Here is a 22,026-nt window from a genome sequence, read left to right as displayed (position 1 = left end):
CCCAGAGGCCAAGTTGCCTTTATTGGGCTGCCGAGTGTGCTAGATGGTGCTGCAGCCACTCACTCTGGCTGGGTCGCTGTATGTGGGACCTGCAGCAGCCACTGGACCAAGGAGGGGAGGAGGATTCAGCACCTGCGTCCTACTGATGTTGGCAAGGGCTCAGCACATCAATGCCCAGCTGTCAGTCCTTCCTCAGCTACATTTCAAAGAAGATTCCACTGCTTTCCCAGCTGGTATAGGCTGGGGGCAGTGGGAACAGTCACAAAGGTTGTCCATGTGCTCCTTGCAGCACAGGGAGGTGGTTCTCTGATGATGTGGCCAGCCACAGCGAGGAGAGATCTCACGAATTCTGCTGTGGAGTTGCCAGAGGATTCAAATTGGAGCTGAGGACATAATCAGGACATACCTCCTCAGAGGCAGCGAGCATGCTGAGCTCAGGTCATGGTGTGGGAGGATCAGAGTTGCTCTGGACATCACAGGGATGCGATGAAGAGTGGAGAGAGTTGATGTGCTTGAAGAGCTCAAGCAGCACAGTGCCCAGCAGCTATGCTCTTGAGGGTGGGGGTGCTGGATTGGTGATTCTGAAGAAGAAGAGATTGGTTTTGGGGTGGGGAGAGTGCAGCCTGCTGCCATGTCCCCCCAGGCAATCAGCCCTCCCTGAGGGATCACGGGGAACACCCATCATCTATCTAGACAAGACTCCTGCAGCTGTGGAGATGACATCTCCATCCAACAACCCTCTCCCATCCTCCCTCAATCCCATCTCCCTGCGCTTCTCCCTAAACTAGGGCAAATCCTCATGCTTTGCCCTCAGCCCCAAATCTGCCTCCCCACCAGTGGCCATTCCCTCAACCTAACTAGATCCCAACCCATCTTGGACTATGACAGCTTTGCCCCTTTCTGCTGTCAGAAGCTGTGCTGCCTGCACCTTGACCATGTTTCCCAAGAGACCCTCCTTGTGCTGGGCTCTGCAGTGCCTCAAGCCAGCCCTTTCTGCCAGCTGTTCACTCACAGGGCCATGCCCCAGAGCTGCATGATGGTCTCAGGCTCACAGAAGGGCTGTAGCATTACCACCTCTGGTCTGTGGCTCAGGACAAGCCAAGAAAGGGCAGAGGCTTTGGGAGAGGCTTCCCCCTTTTGCACAGGCAGCCTTGGTATTGATAGGCAGCGATCCAGCTAATCCACATGGTCTAGAAAATGGGCTGTGCTTCAGCCTCACATATTAAGGACAGGTCCTGTCCCCCACCACAGCACAGATACACTCTGCTACCTTCGAGAAGGGCTGGGGGGTAGAGCAATGATCCTGGGCCGGGCTGTCAGCACCACCTCCCCTCTGCTGGCTTCGATCAGGATGTTCTGAAGTGTGTTTTCCAGCACCAGCTCCACCAGGTTCCCAAGGGCCGGCTGCCTGGAGGGGCAAAAGTACAGGCAGAGGACAGCTATCAGAAAGCAGATAAGGCAGGCTGCTTGCTGTGACTCCTCTCAGGACACATCAGGCACAGCAGTGGAGCACATGCTGTTTCCTACACACTGAGGCCAATGAACCAAAGACTTGAGCAATGAGGTGCTGACCCTTCTCCCAGAACTGCCACCAGCTGGCATCAGGCCCTGACCTCAGAGAGAGCTGGGTGACTGTGGTTTTACTGTTTTCTCCCTCCAAGCTGTGCCGTAGTTAGTATTTGTGCATACTCTTGTGGCCTGTAGCAGTGTACAAGGGAGTAGCCACAGCAAATATAAGGTGATGAAATACTGCAGTGACAATAAAAGGTAAGGTAAGCACACACTGCACACTAATGCCTAATAAGGCCAGGACTGTCCAAGTCTAAAGCAGACCACTCACTACCAGCATCCTGGCACTGCCCATGGCTCAACCCCAAGACACAGCACACCTGCACTCTTCACAAACCACACTTGCGAGAAGGTGGCTGGTGGGCTAGCATCGATTTCCACCCAGAGCACACAGAATACCCCAGCAGAAATGCTACAGGGCTGAAGAATAAATGGGTTTCTGGCCAGGCAGTGTGCTGCCATGGCTCTCCTGCCTGTGCAGCTCTTGTCTTTCATGTGTGAGCTCTTCCTCACCTGCTCATCATCTCCTTCTGCTTCCTCAACTGCTCGTGGTGAAAAATCTCCCAAGATTCCAGCAAATCATTGTTGGGAGAGGTTTCCTGCCTTATTTCTTTCCTCTCTCCATCCTTCTCAGGGTAAAGATCTGGTGAAGCATAGACCCTGGAAGGGACCATGGAGCACTGTCTTCTGTCCTGGAGCTCTGCTGATTCTGCACATCGGAACTGGGAGAAATATGGAATGGGCTCATCTAGGCTTCTTCTCACTGCATCATGGAACTGGGTGTTCTCCAAGAGGCCTCTAGGAGGAGGAAAATAAGGGATGAGTCCCAGCAAATCAGCTATCTGTATGACCCCAGAGGATCATTGCAAGACAGTACAAATCAGAGGAAAACCTTGACTGATGTCAATGTCTAGTCTCTCCCTTCTTGCGTTCTGGGCCTAAGGGAGGCAGCAAGATGGCTTGAGCTAAGGAAACTACTTTTGCCTCCGCAGCACTGGTTCTCTACATTTCTGCAGCTGACAGACAAAATAGGTGAATCCCAATGCAGCCTGTTCCCAAGATCATTGCTGGCAGAGTGGCCTGGTTCCTGGGCAGTGACACTGTTCACTATGCAGAGATGGGCCCAGCCCCTAGCTAGGGAGCAAGACCCTGCCTTTGGCTGTCACACCAAGAGTCCTGAGCTTGTAGTCCCCAGGGCAGTCTTTGGCAGGCTGGATCCCCTGTTCTGGTGCAGCAGGAGCACACAGACCCCTCCAGGACTAGCAGAGGACTGGCCATGCTGCACGCACTCCCCTGGAGGACAGGGGCCCCAAACCGGGTGAGGGTGAAGGGACACGTACCTGATGACACCTGTGAGTATGTCAGTCACTATCTGCAACTCCTGTTTGGAAGCAGCAGCCAGAGACAGCCATTTGGGGTCCACGTCCATCCTGTCTCTGTCCCTGCTCCCATCCACAAACTTGCTCTCCAAGGGCCAGTCACTGAAAGGGCTGGGAAAGAAGGAGTTGTTCCATCAGTGGCAACACTACGGAGCCAAACCACTGAAGACCTGCATCCCCTTCACTGAGCAGCAGCACTGCAGGCAAGCGGGGAGTGGTGCAGGGAACCAGGGGAGGAGTGGGAGCTGCTGCATTTGTGACAGCAGCAGGGACACTGTCGTAAGAGAGGAGCACCGAGCTCTGATAGTATCTCCCTTTTGAGGGAGGGAGAGAAACAGGTCATATCAGCTAATGCTGGGGAAAGCAAGGCACCTCCTGCCTAATACTGAGGCACTGGAGAGGAGCAGAGCATAGCTCCAAGTTCAGTGCATATCACAGCATGGGCAGCCCTGGCTCAGATTAAGATGCTAATCCAAAAAGCTGGATCTCTTACCGGGACAAGAAGTATTTGGGGAACTCCGAAGTGAAGCTGCTGAAGAAGTCCTCAACAGAGTAGGACCTGGCTGTCACACCAAGGTGTAAGAGGATCGGCTTGGGAGGCTCTGGTCTGACCCACACCCGGCTGGCTTCTTTGTCCAACAGCAGCCTCCTCTGAAAGTGTCCAGCCGGCAGATTGGGCATAGGGTGGTTTTTAATAGGGGGTAATGTCTGTTGGAGAGAAAGAAATGGCAGGTACTTAGTTGTTCCTTTGGCCACAGGTAGGCTGGTGTAGGTGTGAGCACAGGTGTGAGAACTGGAAAGCCCAGCAGCCAGAGCCACCAGATCCTGGACAGGAGACAGCATCAAAATTATCTTGGCACTGCAAGTACCACTATCAGGCACAAGCAACCATGCTGGAAGTCAGGTCCACTCCCTCCTCACTGCCTAGTGTGCCAGCCCTGAGTGAGTGTCAGCAGGGCTTCAGGTTCTCCCCAGGGCACTTGAGGCTGTTGTACTCGGATCCATCCCTGTGGAACTCTGGGAGATCATCTCTGCTCTTCCAAGCACACTGGGAGTGCTGTGGGAGAAGAGATGTGCAGGAATGCATGCAGAAGTTGCCCCCCAAGCCTGGAAGGAAACCAGAAACTGACTCCAGCCACACTAGATGGACCAGTTTGGGATTGCATTACCAGCAGTCAGTTTGGGTGAAGTTTCTTAGGGCAGGAGTAGTCCAGAAGCTGGGGCCAGAAGGACACCACCCAGCTCTGGAGGAGCCCTCAGGCATCACAGGACTTCAATGACCTTTGAGACATAGCTGTCCAGCCTCTGGGAATGAGACCAGAGGCCTTCACCACTCCTGACACAGAAACAGCAGGTGATTGCAGGCTCCAAATTGTCACTAGGAACTAAAACCCTAGAGGACTAAATGAAACTGTTTTTACTTTTCCCCAACCATCCTTATGTTTATCCCAGTGAATGCCTCGACCTGCATCACTGATCACACCTAACAGCACAAGGCAGACAGTCCAAGCTAGAGCTGACACCTTCACACAGGACAGTGCAGGGAATGCAGAGGCACTCTACAGGGTCCCAGGAGCACTGCTACAGCCTTACTATGGTGGCAGTCCTGAAATAACAAGTCCTGTGAGTCCTAGCTGACTCAATCTGCTCAGGCCGTCTCACATCGGCTCCCCTTAACCCTTCCACACTCAGGTTAGCTGGATCTCCACAAGCCCTGTCATTCCCACAGCACATCCTGCTGACAGCTGTAGATGCAGCGTGGCTCTGCCTTTGGGCCCAGGCAGTTCTGCAGAGCGTTCACTGGGACCTTGTCTCACACCTTGCCACCACTGCTAGAAAACCTGTCTTTTCCGGCAGTGCACACAGTTGTACAAACTTGAGGGGAAACAGAGATGAACCAGGCAAATTGACCTTTAAAGCGTTCTGCACACTTAAATCAAGGCACTTCCTGCCTGTAGCTTCTCCTAAGGCACAGAGCACAGCTCTTTTAGTGGTGAGGACAAAGTCTGCACCACATCACACCAGGGTCCTGCTGCTTTCCATCACGACACACATTCCATTGTGGCCTCAATGTGAAACTAGTCCAGGTACCGACTGCCCTGCCCGTGTGCATCTTTTCTGCTTATTTGAAACCTTTCCCCCTTTCTCCAGTCATGGGTGCACATTTGGTTCCAATTTCACTTCCCCTTCACCTCAGCTGGAAAGTTACTGCCCACAGGACACAGCCAGACAGTCTGATTCTTCTGGCTCCTCCAAACAGTCTGTCTCCCAAAGCCTTGAAGCTACAAATCCCGCTGTGCTCTCTGTCCAGGCTCCCACGCTGTGATAGCCAGCATCTGCCTCTTTTCTAAAGCAGTCAGTTTGATTCTACTATGGGTGAGACAGGCCTGACTTACCTTGTATTTCCTGAGCACAGCTGAGGATTCAGGATTATTTTCTGTCTCAGCAGAATCTGATGACCTCTGAAAAGAAAAAAAAAAAAAAAAAAAAAAGGCGGGGGGGCGGAAGGAAGAGAAATTGCCATGTAGGAAAGATATGGAGCAGAACAAGACTTAAGGATTTTGTCAGTGATAAGAGTCAATGATCTCACCCTCCCATTCTTCACTTGGGCCACATTCTTACTGGTAGTTACGCATTTCTCTCCAGTGTTTATTCATGGTTAAAAATCCAACCATCGGTTTCCAGAGCCACTGGCTTTGTTTTTCCTAAGGCTTCTCATGCACTTCCAAATTTCAGATGATCATTAGCAATTTCAGAGTTTGTAAGGTGATTCTTGGCTAGAAACCAAGATCTCGTTTTCCACTATCCACAGACCAGCTATGAGATCTTGAGTAGATCAGAGCCTCATGTCCTCCTATCAACTTGCCTAGATTTTCTTAAAGAACATTTCTTGTTGGCACTGGCTGCTGTTTCTTAGCTGAGCTAAGCTGGTGTAAAATCCTGGCAGCACTTACCCCTGCAGGTGACTTTGGCTTCTTCTTAGTCCCAAGATCCTTCTCTGTGATCGTGAATTCCACAGCCTGCCGTTCCTTCTCCTTTTCCCACTCCTGCAGGTCCCTCTCATACTGAACCAGGGAGTCCTGGATGTATACCTGTGAAGCAAACGATGATTGGAGGGAACAGGGCTAGAAAGGAGCTGCAAATAACACAGTCTCTGGCTCAAGTCCATGCCTGCCACCAATTCCTCCCTTCCAGGAGGTCCCAGCCAGAAGCCCAACTCCCTTTCCATATCTTCCAGTGGCAGGAAGGGGAGAGAACAGTGCTATTACAAGGCTTATACAGAGAAGACAATCTCTTGCCAAAGGACACCTGGAAAGCATCCGGAGGGACACTACTGCAAGTCTGTGCCCCCACTAATATTAAAGAAGCAAGATTTCCTTTTTACAGATATTTAAGTCTCTGACATCCACTGACAGCCACTGCCATTCAAACTGTGACTCCTAGTAGCTGGGTTCAACTCACAAAGCTGTGTTTTGCATAGTTACACCTCATCTAGTGAGTCACACAGACAGAGAGATACTTAAAGCATCAGGAAAGATGAAGCTAAGTATCATCAGTAATGAGAAGTGCTGGCCAGCGTTGCGGAGCAAAGAAGGATTACTTCAGCTGGAAGCAGCAGGCAGCTGCCTGCTGGGGCCACCCATTTGGGGACTGCAGTGACATGCTGAGGTGATGGTAATACACATGTACCTTTTGGGTCTCACCTTACACACCAGATCTATGCTGTAGAAGGAAGCACTCTCTGAAGGTCGCAGGGTAATGAAGCAAGGGATGCTTTCTCCAGGCTGCACAACCCCTGACTCTGGAGCAATCTGCAACACCTGGGGAAAAAAAAACAAAACAAAACAAAAAACCAAGCCACAGAGGAGCTGCTTCACTGTCCTGGGACTTTCCTATGTGCCTTCTCTTTGCAGGAAACACAGGATTGTGGGAATTCTCTCCCCTCCCCTTCTCACAGGTATGCGGCATGAGAGAGATGCAGCTGATATATTCAAAGAATGACCATAGACTTTGCTGGTAGACAGGGTCCTGACATTCATTATCACATCCTGTAGTTCCAGGTTCATGTATCCTCACTGAAGTCTTCAGATCCCCTTCTGAATTCCTGTCTTTCCCCCCCTATCCTAACCCTTGCCTTCACTTTTCTCTGCCCTTTCCTTTCACCAGCTAGTACAAAAGTCAAGTTCCTAGGATTGTTTCTGATTGCCTGGTTGAAAATGGGCTTGTAAGGTCCTTTTGTGGCACAACGGAGATGGGCAAGAAGGCTGTAGAGGAAGGAGAAGGAAGGACTCACCCTTTTGTCTTTACAGGTGCTTATCCACCACGCAAACACAACGGCCTTACTCTCCGAGATATTGTTGAGAAAGACAAGCCGACTGGCTTTGGTGCAGTCTGGGATATTTCCAAGGCAAATCCTGTGGTGTGACAAGGTGGCAGCCTGCAGGAAGCAAGGTGAAACCAGGCGGAATAGCAGTGAATGAAAATGGGCTGTGGCTGTTGGGGAAGGGCAGTCACAGAGTCATCTTCACATTATCCAGCAAGTCATAAATTCATAAATAATATTAGCCAGTTACCTCATTTTTGCTCTAGTTACGAGTCTTTGCAGCAAGGGGACAGCCCTGTTGCAGTGGAACTGAGCGAGCAATGAATAGGACACAATGCTGGGGCAGGACACAGGAGCACAGAGGACCAGTAGCACTAAGATTTGCTCTGCAGCACTTGCAATCCAGGCCCTTTCCTACCTCAGTTGGCAAAAATACGAGGTCCATGCTTGGGCAAAATCCTCATCAACCTGACTGTGAATTTTGGGAAATTGCTCCCTAACTCATGATGCTACTAGTATGCTACTAGTCTGTGACATTCTCCAGACACAGTGCAAATTCTAATTAATTACACTGATCATTAGAGAAGCTAATGACTCTTGGTTACAGACAACAGAGCCCTGTGGAATGGCATCTTCCTTGGCAGTCTGAGACAGGTTTTTAATCATCTTCTCTTTGCTGTACACAGGAATGCAATCGCCCTGCTGGAAGCCAAAGAGCACATGTAGCTGTGGCTGGGCTCCAAGGTAGGCATGCTAATGTCACACAGGATGAATCCTTTACCTGACCGGAGTATGCCTCTGCTGATGCTGTTTAATGCTGATTCACTATGCTGGGATCTGTGACCGAGTTTAACAACAGATTGTCCAGCTGACAGGACAGCTCTAACAGGGCCAAACAAGCTCCTGCTGAGCCAGTGACAGGTCAATGAACTGCTTTCCTGGGATGTGCCTGGATTAGTGACCATCCTGCAGTCTGTGGTTCAGCTAACGCATCACCTGGGTTTGGCTGTGAAATTGAGGCAGCCAAGCCCTGATAGGGTATGTCAGGAGTATAATGTTCTTTTTATGAATGAATTACCAAAGAAAAGGCTGCTGTAGCTGCAAATGAGAAAGGTAGATGTGATGGGGGGTAGCTTTTCATAGAAAATTCAGAAAATGAACGAACCCTAAAATTTTTTTGTTTCTAATGGCAGTGGAAGCAGCAAGCTCAGAGGAAGGCATCTTTCAGAACAACTGCTTTTCTGAGTCAGGCTCTAGATGATCTGCTAGAAGGGAAATATCTTGCTCTATCTCATGGCAATGAACTCCCCTGCAACACAGGCTACTGCTGGATGGAGCCACTTCCATATTTCAGTCTTTCTCACACATTTCCAGACTGATCATATTGCTCACATCAGTATACTTGGACTTACCTGCCCGGGCACAGTTAGCTTGGTAGAACCTGGAAAGACTGAAGGAGCCAAAACTTCGCTGGATGTGGCAGTCCCTCCTGCAGTATTCGGATCATAGCCTACTCCCTGGAAGGTGATCAGAGCTGATTCACCCCCCAGAATGTGGATAGGAACATCAACCTGCCTTGAACAAGATAAGAGTTTTAAGTCCAGAGTCATATTTGGGAGAGATGTGCAATAAGCTAGTATACTTGCTAATGGACTGGTCTAAATATAGCACATGTATGGGTGAGGAGAAATCCAGTCTCTTTTGCTCTTTCAGGCCTTGACCTTATCTGCTGACCCAGGGAAGTTGGTTAAGTAGTCAATTCGCCAGTGGGTGATGTATGAGATGGGCAGGGACTCCCTCTTGGAGCAAAAGCTGAAGTTTTAAAATTCCATTTATTTATTTTTCCATGCATCCACAACCCATTGCCCCAGAGTGGGGCAATAAGCAGTGCTCCATCTCTGGCCCTGCCTGCCTGCTGCAGCCTGGGACAGAGGTCTTTGGGAAGGCTGTTTCCAGAGGGCTGCAGCAGTGTACACAGCAATGATAAAAGACACTGACTTCAGTCTCTTTGGTCAAAGTTGTTGGAGGCCAACAATGAACCACAAATCTGATCAGATCCTGTTTATATCCCAAATCACTATTTGATCCTTGAAAAATATATACTGGGGTGACTCTGGCTGTGGAAGAAATCTGTTCCTTGGGAAGAAGAAACTTAGGAGATAACAATTTATCTGTTCCATTTCCTGATCAGACGCGCCACTTATTTGCTCTCAAGACTCTTTCTTCTTTGAGGAATGGAGATCAATTCAGCTGTAGCATGACATAGACCAACCATCAGTAAGAGGTCTAAAGAATTTTAGGCACACAACAGAAATAAACCATTTCTGGCAGTCATGAGGAGGGTCTTACCATGTATGTTCTAGCTTCCAGTGGTGAGAAGATCCACTCAATGTGGCCTGTTGTGCCAGGGGAGATTTCCCCTCTAGGAGTTAGGCAGACAAACACAGGATGCTGAAAATTCTCCTCCTGGATCCTCACAATGTTGTCCAGCTGAACCTCAAATATCACAGGCACGGAGCTGCCATTGTAGAGTTCATAAATCTGAAGTGAGTCAGGGAGAGCAGTGCTTATTATACCATGCCCAAGTTAAACTAGTTAACACTTCCCCAGAGGACTCTGATAAGCATTAATAATTAATTAGTCAGCTTGTCTCCTAAGAATGAGGAGACCTCATAGTGTCAGGATTTATCACTGAGGCTCTGATAGGAGACTGTGCTGAAGGTTTATCACCACACATGTACATTGATAACTACAGTGGTTCTCCAAGTGGTGCCCTGCAAATTCAATCTAGGAGAAAATTAATACAAATTAGCTAAAGGGATCACTGTAAAGCAGATTACTTGAAATGCAAAACCACTCATATTAAAGTGATCTTAATTCAATTCAGACTTGTTCATTTCCCAAGTAAATTAGGCAGAACAGAATCAAAGCTGCCTTTTTTTGCTGAATAAGTGTTTAAGGAAGTTTAATTAATTTACTAAAAAACAAATTAGGATTTATTTCCAGAGTGCCTGGAGCAGCTAGACAAGTTTTCACTCAGATCCAATGCAAGAGAATAGGGGAACAGCCTAACACATCTAATAAACATTCTGGTTAGAGTGAATGCCAAATCTTGTCGAACTGGAGATGGTGAGAGGTACTTTCCCTGCTGCCATGACAGCAGCCATTTCCAGGCACTGCCTAGTACTAGTCTCAAAGTTCTACTGCGATGCCTTCCTGTGGAGGCCATTCTGTTTCCTGGGAAATGCCTCAGACACTGCCTGTCCTTGGGACACAGTAACACTAGCTCCTTCCCTCCACTTGCTGCTGGGTTTGGCCCCAGTATGCTCACCTGTGTGGGGGGGTGGGAAGTCCCAATGGCAATGGGTATGAATAGGTGCTTAGTGGATGCAAAATGAATGTACCGCTGGTCCTCTTCCACCGTCACGCCGCTGAAGTTCAGCTACAGTGGAAAGAAACCAGGTCACTTTCTCACAGGGCCTCGGCCCCATCACTAACAACTGCACAAGGACTCTGAAGGACTTGGCAAGCTGAGAGCAACACAGTTACAGGTTTACGTTGGTAATACCAGGACAGTGCATCCTAAGAAAAAAAGTAAGGAGATGGAAAGCCTACTCAACTGTTGGCTCTTCTCTGAAAGGTTTGCATCTTGTTTCAAAAAGAAGGTACTTTTCTCTCTGCTATGTCAGGCACCAGCCTCAGTGCTTCTCTTTGCAAGTATATGGTAGAAATTCTCCATGAATGAAAGTGTCTGGATTGTACATAGGAGAGTGTGCAGCTGTGACAGCCAAATCCTTTGGAAAGACAGGAATTTAGGTGAGTAATGGCCTCCTCTTGGAAAGGACCATCTGAATGTCCTCACTCTGGAGGACATCCTGCTCCAAGAATGTGTCTAACAGTCCAAAAGCTGCAAGAAGATCCCAGCTGAATTTTAAGTGATCAAGTAATGATCAACAGTATCCTGCTAGCAAAGCAGCCACCAGGCACTTCAAGCAAAGCAGAGAGATTTATAGAGCTATTTCATGGAAAGGAAGAGACACAGGATTCTGCATTTTGAGAAAACTGCAATCAGGCTAGAGATGAGTCATGATGCACGATTTCCTGCTGGATCACCCCTAAGCACCCCTAAGCTGTCTGCCTTGAGGCAGAGGCTGCAAAGCAGTCACAGAGCTAGCAATGTCTCTGCATGGGCCAAAGGGAGCTAAGTTGCTGCAATTCACAATTGGCTAAGCCTAAAGCATGGCTATTTTTCAAGTGCATATGCAGAAGATGGAGAGGATATTTGTGAAGGCAGGTGGATGCCTGGACAGACACCTGCAGGAGATACTGTATCAGCTGCCTAAAAAAGCAGAGAATGCCAATTCCTCCAAAACAACCCATTCCAGTTCAGCTCCATAAGCAAAGTAAGGAGGGAGAGAGGACTACAAATACAATACTAACAAGGTCCCACATGGGATCTTTTCAAAGCATTACATGAGCATTCAGCCTCCTGAGGGCCTCAGCAAGCCAGATGAAGTGCAAATAGGAGGAGGACAAAAGCTGTCACTTTCAAATGGCAAGGGAAAAAGGCACAGAAACCTTCCTGAGCTTTGGGAGCAAAACACCCATTTATATTACTTGAGTCAAAAAGCCAACTTGGATTCCACCAGACCACAACTGCCAAGGAAAAACTGTCATCAGTTTCAATATACACAGGATGCAACAATTAAGAGGACTATCAGTTAAAGGGAGACAAATGGAGAATGGTGAAGACCTGCTGCAATCAGTTCTCCTTCCAGAGCACACAGACTTTGTCCCGCAGCGATGACTTAGAGCATGAGAGGATAGGGATGCCAGATTCCCCAGGGAAAAGAGCTGACTGGAGAACAGGTGCTGCAGGTGACAACATCTCACAATACCTAATTAGCAGCTATGAAGTGAAGTGCAAACACTTCCAGCTTACGGATCTTGTGTGCTCGGGGCTTCTCCCTGGGATCCAGCCCTGCTCTCCAGCGAGTTCTGGGAACCAGCCTAGCTCATCCTGCAACACCTGCAGCCAGCTGGGTTTTTCCTACTAAAACTGCTGAGGGCTGCAGATTCTACTGGCCAAGCTATCCCAGAGCTCTAAGAACAAGGTCACAGCTGCACTCTTACAGGCAGGCTATCGTGATGAGGCAAAGGACAACCTGTGAGAGGATTAGGCAGCGGGAGGCTGTTTCCCTCCTGCACAAGGAAGTGGGTAACACACAAGTCCCACAGAAGTTTCATCCTGCAGCTGGAAGAAATTTCCAATGGGATGTCAGTTTGGGTCCTTCAGAGCACCTATAAATCCAGTCATCTCAGGACTGAAAGTTGGCCATGAAGTCAGAAAGGAGTAATGGGGAGGGAGCTCCTTCTGGAGATGAAGCAGACAGACTCTCTTGGGGAAGCAGAGGCGTGGGAGGTCAAAGTCTGTCCACACAGGTAAAGCCATCACAGGGGTAAATTTGGACCCCCCCAAAAGTCAGGCATTGGCCTGCAGCTGACTAACATCAGCTCTCCGAAGCCAGGCAATTTCAAATTTGGCAGAATGACCAAGCAATATCCCAGCCCAATGGTCTCCACCTCTGCTTGTTGTTGCTTTTTCAAATTTCCAAAGCTTAACTTCTGGGATGACATTATGGCATTTGCTTCCTTTAAAGTTAGCAAATGATCTGCACATTTCACCAGATTCCCAGGTGAGGATCTGTTCAACCCTGGCATGTGAGCACACTTAGGGCAGTCTCTGCAATGGGGGCTGGCAGCCCTGTGCTCTTCATGCCATGACTGAAAGGAAAGAAGGCACACTGCCCTCAACCGCAGTTGCCCTCTCTGCAGAAGGAGGACCCTCTTCCACTTCTACCTTCTGATATTAGCAGTTCAGTACTGGCACTGTGGATCCCTGCAGGTTGCAACCGCCTGCACGGCTCCAGGTCTCTGGATTGGCCTCTGCAGCTCCTATTGCCAGAGCTCCAATGCACCCAGGGATCTTTTATCATCCGCAGGGCCTCCCATGCTTTTTCAGCCCCTTCTGCAGTGACAGCATGAGGTAGGGTGGTGGCCTCTGGTAGCCGCCAAAGCCACTGGCTATGTGGTAAGAGAGCATGTGTGCCCTGCAGGGTGCTCCAAAGCTTATTCCCTCACTGGCCAGCTGGTGAAATGCTCACATCCACTCTCAGGATTGTGCCAGGCAGGCAGAGCACAGGGAGCCTGTCCAAGGGCTTTGAGGGAAGGCACAGTTAAGCCACTGTTTGAACAGCTTGGTCAAAGGGTTGGATTTTCAGCTGACAACAGTCCTGAAAGAAAAGAAAAATAAAAGAGATGTGTGAATACAATGGTCTCATAGGAAACTTCAGAGACAGACAGGAAGGCTCAACCGGGCATGAGCTATGCCTGGCAGAGCACAAGGTGACTTTGACTCTAACTGACAGTTTGAGAGAGGGAGAGAGAGAGAAATTAGTTCCAAGCCTGAGGAAATGCTCAGGGAAAACACACCGCAGATCAGCTCCAGGACGCTTTAGCAAGCAGTGAAGCAGGAAGAATGAGTAGAAAGCTACTCCATCATTGGCAAGGAGAAATAAGTGGGTGGACAAAGGCATCAGGGCTGCAGCAGGAACAGCCAACCAGGAATGCAGGGAGTACCTTCTGGGCCTGGGGAAGCAGCTGCCTCCATACCTCCAGAGCTGGAGGACGCTCTGCCACCCTGTGCCAGCATGTGTGACCCCAAACTGCAGCCAGTGCAGGTGGTACTTTTGGAAAAAAACACGTTCCAGAGTGTTTTGAAGAGCATAGAGAACTGAGAAGATGGAGAGATTCAGGAAAGCTGCACATGAGAGAACTAGGATGGGATGCAGATCTGAACTCCAGGATCACTGCATGGAAGAACTCATGGTGAGGTGGATGAAATGAGGGGAGGCAAGCACAGAAATCCTGTCCCTGACTTACACTTGAGTGTGGAAAGCATGCAAGGACTGTAAAACCCAGGAGGGTTGTGTTGGACTTGGAGTTGGCCTGGAGGAGGGACCAATTCTGCACTAACACTACCAATAAAATACAAAGGTTAAAAATAAATAAATAAATAAATAAATAAATAAAACAATAATAGTAATAATAATAATAATCATCCTCCTCTTGCTGGGGAAACCAGCAGTTGCTACATCCAAGGGCCATTTTGCCAGTGCACTGCCACATCACACTGTGCTGGAACCACGAATTTGTCAGGATATTGGTTTTATGTCTCTGCTTGGCCCTGTGTTAGTGCCTGGCCAGTGCAAATTCCTGGGGAAGGCTGCAGCCCCTGCACACCATGCAGCTTCCTGGGGAAAACACCTTTTAATTCAGTTCCTACCTGCTGCTGTTCTGCAAACAGAGACACCTGCTATCTTACCAGAATCTCATGGCCATAAGAAACCTTCAGCAGGACAGGGAGGCGATCAGTGCCAATGAAATCATGTCTAGCAGTGAAAGAGGAGAGAGAGGAAAACATTAGAAACCAACCTTGTGCCCAGGGTGATAGAATCAGGATCACACAGTAGATTAGAGACAATTCACTTCCCAGCTAAAGAGTCACTGTTGCGTAAGGGCCACTGAGAGAGGGAGGGGGACAGTTGTGTTTGGGTGCGAATGAGTGATGCAATGTTGATTTTAGTCCTGCACCAATTTAGGGACCCAAGTTTCTAGGCCAACGCCATTTGAAATACCAGTACTTCTCAGATCAGGTCTGGTGTGAAAGGGGAGGTGTTCAGCTTTCTTCATAGCCTCCACAGGCACACAAGGGCTAGCAGCTATAGCAGATGACAAAACTATCACTGTATAGTCAAAAACACAGGAAGTGCAACATCTTGTTTGTCTCCCCAGCTGTCAGGTCAAGGCAGAGCAGTGTCCCCAGCATGTCATACTAAATGCCTCTTGCGCTGCAGTGTTAAAGCACATTAACGACATACCCCTGAGGAAGACAAGCTTTGTGGGGTCCAGAAACAGGACATCCTCAGGGACTTTTTACTTGCCCAGTCTCTGCTGGGCAAGGAGCATGTGAAGGGAAAGGATCCGGCATGGAAAGACGGGACTGAGGGCATGTGCTCTCGCAGCATGCAGCATGAGGCCCTGAAGTACAGGTAGTTGACATCACCTGTGTGAGAGCTGGACTGATTCCTCCTGTCCTGGAAGAAGTTTCCCTGACTTTGGGGAAACACTGAAGAGCTGGTTATCCTGAATTCTCATCTGGTGCAGCTCATGGGGGCTGAACTCAGCATCCTCTGCCCAGTGCTCCATGTCCATTTTCTGGTCATAAGGAAACAAGAAGGCCCTAGGGAACCAGTCAACTGATCAGCAACAGGAACACACAACTTCCCCAGGGTTGTGGTCAGCATATTCAGTCCAGCCAGGCTTAGCCCAGGTGGTGGACACATCACATTTCATCAGGCCTGATCTGCAGAACTGTCTGCCATCCCTTGCTTCCTTCCCCACTCAGACCCACCAACAGATCTCAGTCATAGCTCCAGAACACAAACCGCACGTACAAAATCCACCCCTTTAATTTGCAAACGTCTCACGGCCCCTGTGAGCATTTCCATATCCCCAGACAGACCCCAGAAAGAAGGCTGAGAGCCAGCAAGCACCACTTACCACTCCACAGGCACCACACCCTTGTTCTTCAGCAGGAGCATCACGAGGGTAGGCTCTGAGCCTATCGGGGCAGCCCCAAAGTTGAAATCCAGCAGGAAAGGGGTGTACACTGGAGGGATCAGGCATGTGCTGGTCACAGGAGAGAAAGAGGAGATTAAATTGAGACAGGAGGAAGGGTTGGCAGGGCATGACAGTGAAAGGGTCATTCTGCACTGGTTTTCTTCCTTATAATTCTCCTCTGACCTTATGTTCTTGGACCTTTTGGGAGAAAGGATACTGGGTGTAAGGCAGGCCTTTTGATTTTCTCCAAAAAGTCTTTTATATATGCCTAATGAGAGTGAGTGGCGTAAGAGAGTCCTGCTTAGCTGAAGTCTCTTTTCAGCTCCCCAATACAAGGAAGTCACTGACATACTGGAGCAGGTCCAGTGGAGGGCCACCAAGATGGTTGAGGGCTGGAGCACATTATTTACAAGGAGCGACTAAGAGACCTGGGTTTGTTCAGCCTTATGAAGCAAGGGCTCAGGGATGGCAACTGCACAAGTTGCAACACAAGATATTCCAATCAGATACTAGGAAAAAAAGTTTTTACCATGGAAGTGGTCAAACACTGGAATCAGGTGCCCAGACAAGCTGTGGTTTCTTCATCCTTGGAGATATACAGCATTGAACTGGACAAGGCCCTGAGCAACCTGATCTTGTTGTCCCTGCTTTAAGCAAGGGGTTAGATCAGAGACTTTTAGAGATCCATTGCAATTAAATTATTCTTTGTTTCTGTAGCTCCTCTCTAAGGAGAGTAAGCAGAGAAGCAGAGGCGAGCAACTGCCTGCAGTGGTTAGGATGGAATAACAGAGTGCCATGCAGCAGTGAGCTGCAACACAAGGCAATGGCCACAGCATCTCTGTCTGGCTCGTGCAAGGGACTGAAAGATCCTCTGAACCACTTCCTCATCTCACCTGTGCCTTGTGGGAACTCTGTAGGTGAGCTCATTGGGAGTCGGGTCTCGCTCCAAGTATTCATTCAGTGTGTCCAAGGAAAAGAGCCTCCAGAGGTGCAACTTGCTGATACCGCTGGCACTCCCTGCTGAACAGGCATCAGTGATGCAGAAAGTTGGGTAGACGCCTGTTGCTACAATGCAGCAGAGGGGCTGCTGCTCTTCTGTTGTGCTTGCAAGATCTGTAGCTTGGGAGAGAAAGAAACACCAAAAAGTAGTCATGCAACTTTAAGGGGCAGCTGTCTGGGAGAGCAAAATGGAGAAAGGCCCTACCCAGACCAAAGAAAGTGTCCTGGTTTCAGCTGGGATAGAGTTAATTTTCTTTCTAGAAGCTGGTATAGTGTTATGTTTTGGATTTAGTATGAGAAGAATGTTGATAACACACTGATGTTTTCAGTTGTTGCCAATTAATGTTTAGACTAAGTCAAGGATTTTTCAGCTTCTCATGCCCATCCAGCAAGAAGGCTGGAGGGGCACAAGAATTTGGGAGGGGACACAGCCAGGGCACCTGACCCAAACTAGCCAAAGGGGTATTCCATACCATGTGACATCATGCCTAGTATATAAACTGGGGGGAGTTGGCCTGGGGGGATCACTGCTTAGGAACTAACTGGGCATCAGTTGGTGAGTGGTGAGCAATTTCATTGTGCATCACTTGTTTTGTATATTCCAATCCTTTTATTAGTATTGTCATTTTACTATTATTATTATCATTGTTAGTTTCTTCCTTTCTGTTCTGTTAAACTGTTCTTATCTCAACGCACGAGTTTTACCTTTTTCCTTTTGATTCTTTTCCCCATCCCACTGGGTGGGGGGGAGGTGAGTGAGCAGCTGCATGGTGCTTAGTTGCTGGCTGGGGTTTATCCATGACAGAAAGAAAGAACAGGACTTGTACATAGTCTTTTCTTTGACAACTTCTGAAAAGTTCTAAACCACTGACTTCTCGTTGTACCTTGACTTCTGCATTTAGAGATCACCAAAAGACTATGAATGTGATCCTTTTCAACAGTGTATTTACACAGTTTAGTTCTGCACTATGTGAAAACTCCCTTTTTTGATTTAAGTCTACAGCCTAGTCATTTTATGAAGTGTCCCTTGTTTTCACACTGAAAAATCATAAACATTTGTTTACATCTTGTCTTCTCCATACCATTCATGTGGCATTGCCATTCTCCACTTTCCAAGATGGAAACTCCTTGTCTAGTCTCTTCTTGTACAAATGCTGTTCCCCACCTCTGAACAGCCCTGTTGCCCCTCTCCATACCTTTTCTAGTTCAACTGCATTCTTTCTCATACAGGGACCAATCCAGATATGCAAAAAGGACCCCAGCTGCATAGGACTGGTTGCATGAAGCTCTCAGAATATGTTTCAGGACACATCGTAAAAGGCCATGGTCATGCACAGGAGCAGGGAATCTTGTGACCACAGCAGCAGGAAACTTGAAGCTCTCCCTGCCTGTGTCTCATGGCTCAGTCATAATTCTAACCCCCAAAGGTGCAGCAAAAAGGAGACAGCACATAGGATCTGGCTCTGGTGAATTGCTCGTCACTGGGATTTCTTCAGGCAGGACTCATACACTGGGAGCTGTGCAGCTCAGCCTGTTATGACACACTCTACTTGGTTGGGAGGGAATGATTTTCCCAAAATACCCATCTCACCTGTGGGGGTGCAAATAGCATATTTGATTGACCAGGTATAATGCAGCCGACGGACTGGCCTGACTGTTATTTGGACAAAAGCTTTTGACCTTGCGGGGATTGTCCCCCTGGAGTGTTCCAGCTCTAGAGCTGTAGGAGAAAAGAGATGGTATGAGTTCTTGGCATCACTGATCTCTTTTACACCACACACATGCTCAGCGCACAGCTCCCTAAGCCTACCTGCACTCAAGCCATTGCCCCCCCACCCCATGCCTAATCATTAGGACCAGTTTCAGGTGCTGAAGTTGGGATTCCCAGACTACAACTGTAGGCAGCTCATTGGGAGTACCCAGCCTGCCTTTGGCCAGCAAAGAACAAGGACTTCTCCAGAGGAGTTCCTCTAGAAAGGCAGCTAAGTGTTGCACTCCACCATTTCTTCTGGGAAGCTCCTTTATTTAACTCCCTTCTCTGCTGGGAAATCACATCTTATTTCAAATTGGTCTAACTACAGTTGTCAGGCTCTGAGTTATGCTTTTTCCAGCAAGATAGAAGAGTCCACCTGTAGCAAATCCCTAAGCAAAGGAACAGATCCCTTAAGGCACTTAAGAGAATCAGTGCAAGCTAGCCAGTAAGCAGCCCAACCTCTGAGTTCATGCTAGATTGAGTTTGCAGAAAAGAGGGGAAAGCCAAGGCCCCCACCCCATGCTACATCCCTTACAGTACCCAGCGGATCGCTGCGGAACTCCTCGGGGTCACAAGGCCCAGTGATCAGTTGTTCCACGCTGAGGATGTACTTCAGGGAACAGATCCCATCATTTAGCAGTACAACGCTGCAGCTTTGCAGGTCACCAACTAGAACATTTCCAAGGTCCAAGTGCTCCTTTTGTGCCTGGAATTCAAATCCGCCATGCAAAGGTCACTGTTACACATCGAGCGTAGAGGTCGAGCATAGCCACCACTTATCTCACCACGTGCTGATCCCTTGGCATGCACAGTGTGGTGCAAAGGGCTCCCTGCTTTGTGTGTGACTTGTCATGCCCCGGGATATGTTGGAACAGGGCTGCAAGGGGCTCAATCCCTCCTCCAAAGGCACTCTCCTACTGTTATTTGGGCTGCTGGTTGGGTAGGATGCAGCACATTCGGGGCTGTGGGGACACTAGCTGGCCAGCTGCACCTGGGGCAAATCTGTTGGTCCCTCCATGACTGCATTAAAAGTCCCCCTCTCTTTTGGCTAGTCATCCGCTTGCATGCGATTTATAGTGACTAAACACCTCTAAGACATTTCTACCCATCCGTCCAACATGACTGACATTGGGCAATGACCTACAAAGAATTAGTTTTTTTAGCTCTGGTTCCTTAGGAAATGTGCCTGAAAATGAGGGTGGCTGCAGAGATCTGCAGATAATAGGAGGAAAGCTAGGGGGATGTGTGCTAGCAACACCACTTTAGCAGTCAGGTCCACTTCACTTAGAAACTGGACTGAAAGCAGAAGAGGAGAGAGCTGGGAGTCCCAAGGAGCCAAAGGACTTGCTCAGTTCAGTCTGGAACAGAGGAGTTGAGAGTGATCCTAGAGGATTTGGGCAGGTCACGTTTGAACTGACAGGACATTCACACCGTGCCATTGCCATTAGGTTGCCAGAATCAGCTCTGTCATCTCCACTGAGAGCAACGTCTGGGAATTTTGGTGTAAATCCTTATTAGTTGCCTCCAGTACAGATTGTGCAAAAAGGGGAAGCCCAAGACCCCTATCCCACCCTAGTACCCCTCCTACTACCCAGTGGGCCCTAGTTCCTTACCCTGATGTTGCCCAGAGCCCCCTCTCCAACAATCCGTAAGGCATAACGGGCACTTTGGGGAGACATAGGGTCTGGGCTTTTCCTCCTCACAGACACCATAGCACGCAGCAGATATTTGGTCTCCTTGTCAGGAGTAAAAGTCCACGCCTGAGCCTGAAATCACAAGAGGGAAGGAGAGCATTCACAGGAGCTCCAGACCAGAACCAAACCTATACACCACAATGGTTACATTCAATGCACAGCCCCTTCCTCTACTACAGCTAACCTAGTCCTCTACCGACAACTCTGGAGACACTCTCACTTCAATGCTCCACCATCTCTGCCTCTGTCAAAGGTTCATATTGGGCATGCACATTCAGATATTCAAAGCCAGGCTGTGGAGATATGCTACTCCTCAGTACTCTCAAAAAGCACTCAGGAATACAGTAGAAGTTTAGAACCTGAATTTACAGGTGGAAGAACAGAAAAATATCATAAACTTTCTCGTGCTCTCATTTGTCCTCCATCTGTTAACATCTGGTGCATGACAAAGTTGCTGTCATCGAGGGTATCATGATCTAGTGCCTGTTTAAGGCCTGTTTGGTCCTGTAGTCAAGAAGGATGTCATCATGTTTGGGCAAATCCACATTGTGGGAACCAGCATGACTGCAGATGCTGGCTCGCAACCCAAGCTAAGACACTGACTGGTATTCTCCAACTTTAGCGTTAATGACCTAATTATTGGCACTCCTCACATTTCTGCTCTAAACACTCCACAGCTGTCCTGTAGAGAGAAAAATACAACTTTAGTAGAACTTGAACTTACCATGGCTTCATAGGGCTGGAGGATCCCTGCAGTGGGGCTGACAGACAGGATCTTCCTGTCAGACTCATGGATCTTCCATGTGAAAACCATGGGTAGCCTTGTGCAGTTTTTTATCGTATACATTCGTGTAGAGGAGGTCCCTATATAGACAGGCTTGAAGTATAGATTTCCATCACCTTCTAAGAGCAAAAGAAGGGACTCTCCACAACTCCGGAGAGCAATCTCCTGTGGAATTAAGGGAAAAGTAACAGACATTAGCCAGAAGTCTCAGCTACCTCTGGAGCGACCTTGCAAAGATGTTGCTCCTTCCAAGAGAGAAGCAAGAACAAACTGGGTCTGAAGAAAGAGGGGAAGGACTTCAGATTGTGCTGTCAAGGAGGGCCCGGAGCATAGTATAGTGCATTCCAGGAGATGGAAGCCCAAGGGAACAAGGAGTACAGGATGTCTGGCACCACAAGCACATTCTCTCTGCAGTGTTGACCCCATCTTAAATGTTGAAAATATTCTTTCATTCCTATTTCCAAAGGGAAAAACCAAAACTAACCATCAGGAGATATAACAGGGATCACAGCACAAGTCACTGTGAAGAGGGAAGACTACAAGGGAACAAAACTTTGCTCACCGTCTTCTACTTCCCTCTCCCTACCTTGGTGTATCCAGGACAAGAGTTCAGCTGCAAAGGCAGGACATGCTGCTGTGAGACTGTGTTAGCTGGGTGAGTGAAGAGAAAGAAAATCTGGTGGCCTCCTGCAATGATGTGTCCTGAGCAGGGCTTCACCAAAACAGAGGGACAGGCAGCTTGGTTCACACTGAAGGTTATCAAAGAGGTGCCCGTGTTCAAGAGCAGCATACTGCAGTAGGTATCAGTGTTAGGAGCCACAGGAGGAAAAGTCTGGTGGAGA

At 48.6% G+C, this 22,026-nt stretch overlaps 1 protein-coding gene across 1 annotated transcript in view; it reads right to left on the bottom strand.

Annotated features, from left to right (window-relative positions):
- Position 1: 1 nt before the first annotated feature.
- CFAP65 (cilia and flagella associated protein 65) overlaps positions 2-22,026 on the bottom strand; it is a 34,391-nt gene continuing 12,366 nt past the window's right edge. The window contains exons 13-33 of the mRNA XM_030018041.2: positions 21,771-22,016; positions 21,125-21,349; positions 20,320-20,472; positions 19,247-19,412; positions 18,545-18,673; positions 16,848-17,073; positions 15,895-16,023; positions 15,398-15,574; positions 14,657-14,723; positions 10,604-10,714; positions 9,622-9,813; positions 8,685-8,843; positions 7,243-7,386; positions 6,653-6,769; positions 5,903-6,040; positions 5,345-5,410; positions 3,442-3,656; positions 2,910-3,059; positions 2,083-2,367; positions 1,271-1,408; positions 2-581 (exon numbers count right to left, since the gene is read on the bottom strand). Of these exons, the coding sequence (XP_029873901.1) occupies positions 545-581; positions 1,271-1,408; positions 2,083-2,367; positions 2,910-3,059; positions 3,442-3,656; positions 5,345-5,410; positions 5,903-6,040; positions 6,653-6,769; positions 7,243-7,386; positions 8,685-8,843; positions 9,622-9,813; positions 10,604-10,714; positions 14,657-14,723; positions 15,398-15,574; positions 15,895-16,023; positions 16,848-17,073; positions 18,545-18,673; positions 19,247-19,412; positions 20,320-20,472; positions 21,125-21,349; positions 21,771-22,016 (3,270 nt within the window). The 3' untranslated portion in view covers positions 2-544. The remainder of the gene's footprint in view (positions 582-1,270; positions 1,409-2,082; positions 2,368-2,909; positions 3,060-3,441; positions 3,657-5,344; positions 5,411-5,902; positions 6,041-6,652; positions 6,770-7,242; positions 7,387-8,684; positions 8,844-9,621; positions 9,814-10,603; positions 10,715-14,656; positions 14,724-15,397; positions 15,575-15,894; positions 16,024-16,847; positions 17,074-18,544; positions 18,674-19,246; positions 19,413-20,319; positions 20,473-21,124; positions 21,350-21,770; positions 22,017-22,026) is intronic.

This window comes from Aquila chrysaetos, chromosome 6 (genome assembly GCF_900496995.4).
Source record: "Aquila chrysaetos chrysaetos chromosome 6, bAquChr1.4, whole genome shotgun sequence".
Classification (NCBI taxonomy): Eukaryota; Metazoa; Chordata; class Aves; order Accipitriformes; family Accipitridae; genus Aquila; species Aquila chrysaetos.
Note: the sequence above shows the minus strand (reverse complement) of the source record. Positions and strands in the feature narration are given on the sequence as shown.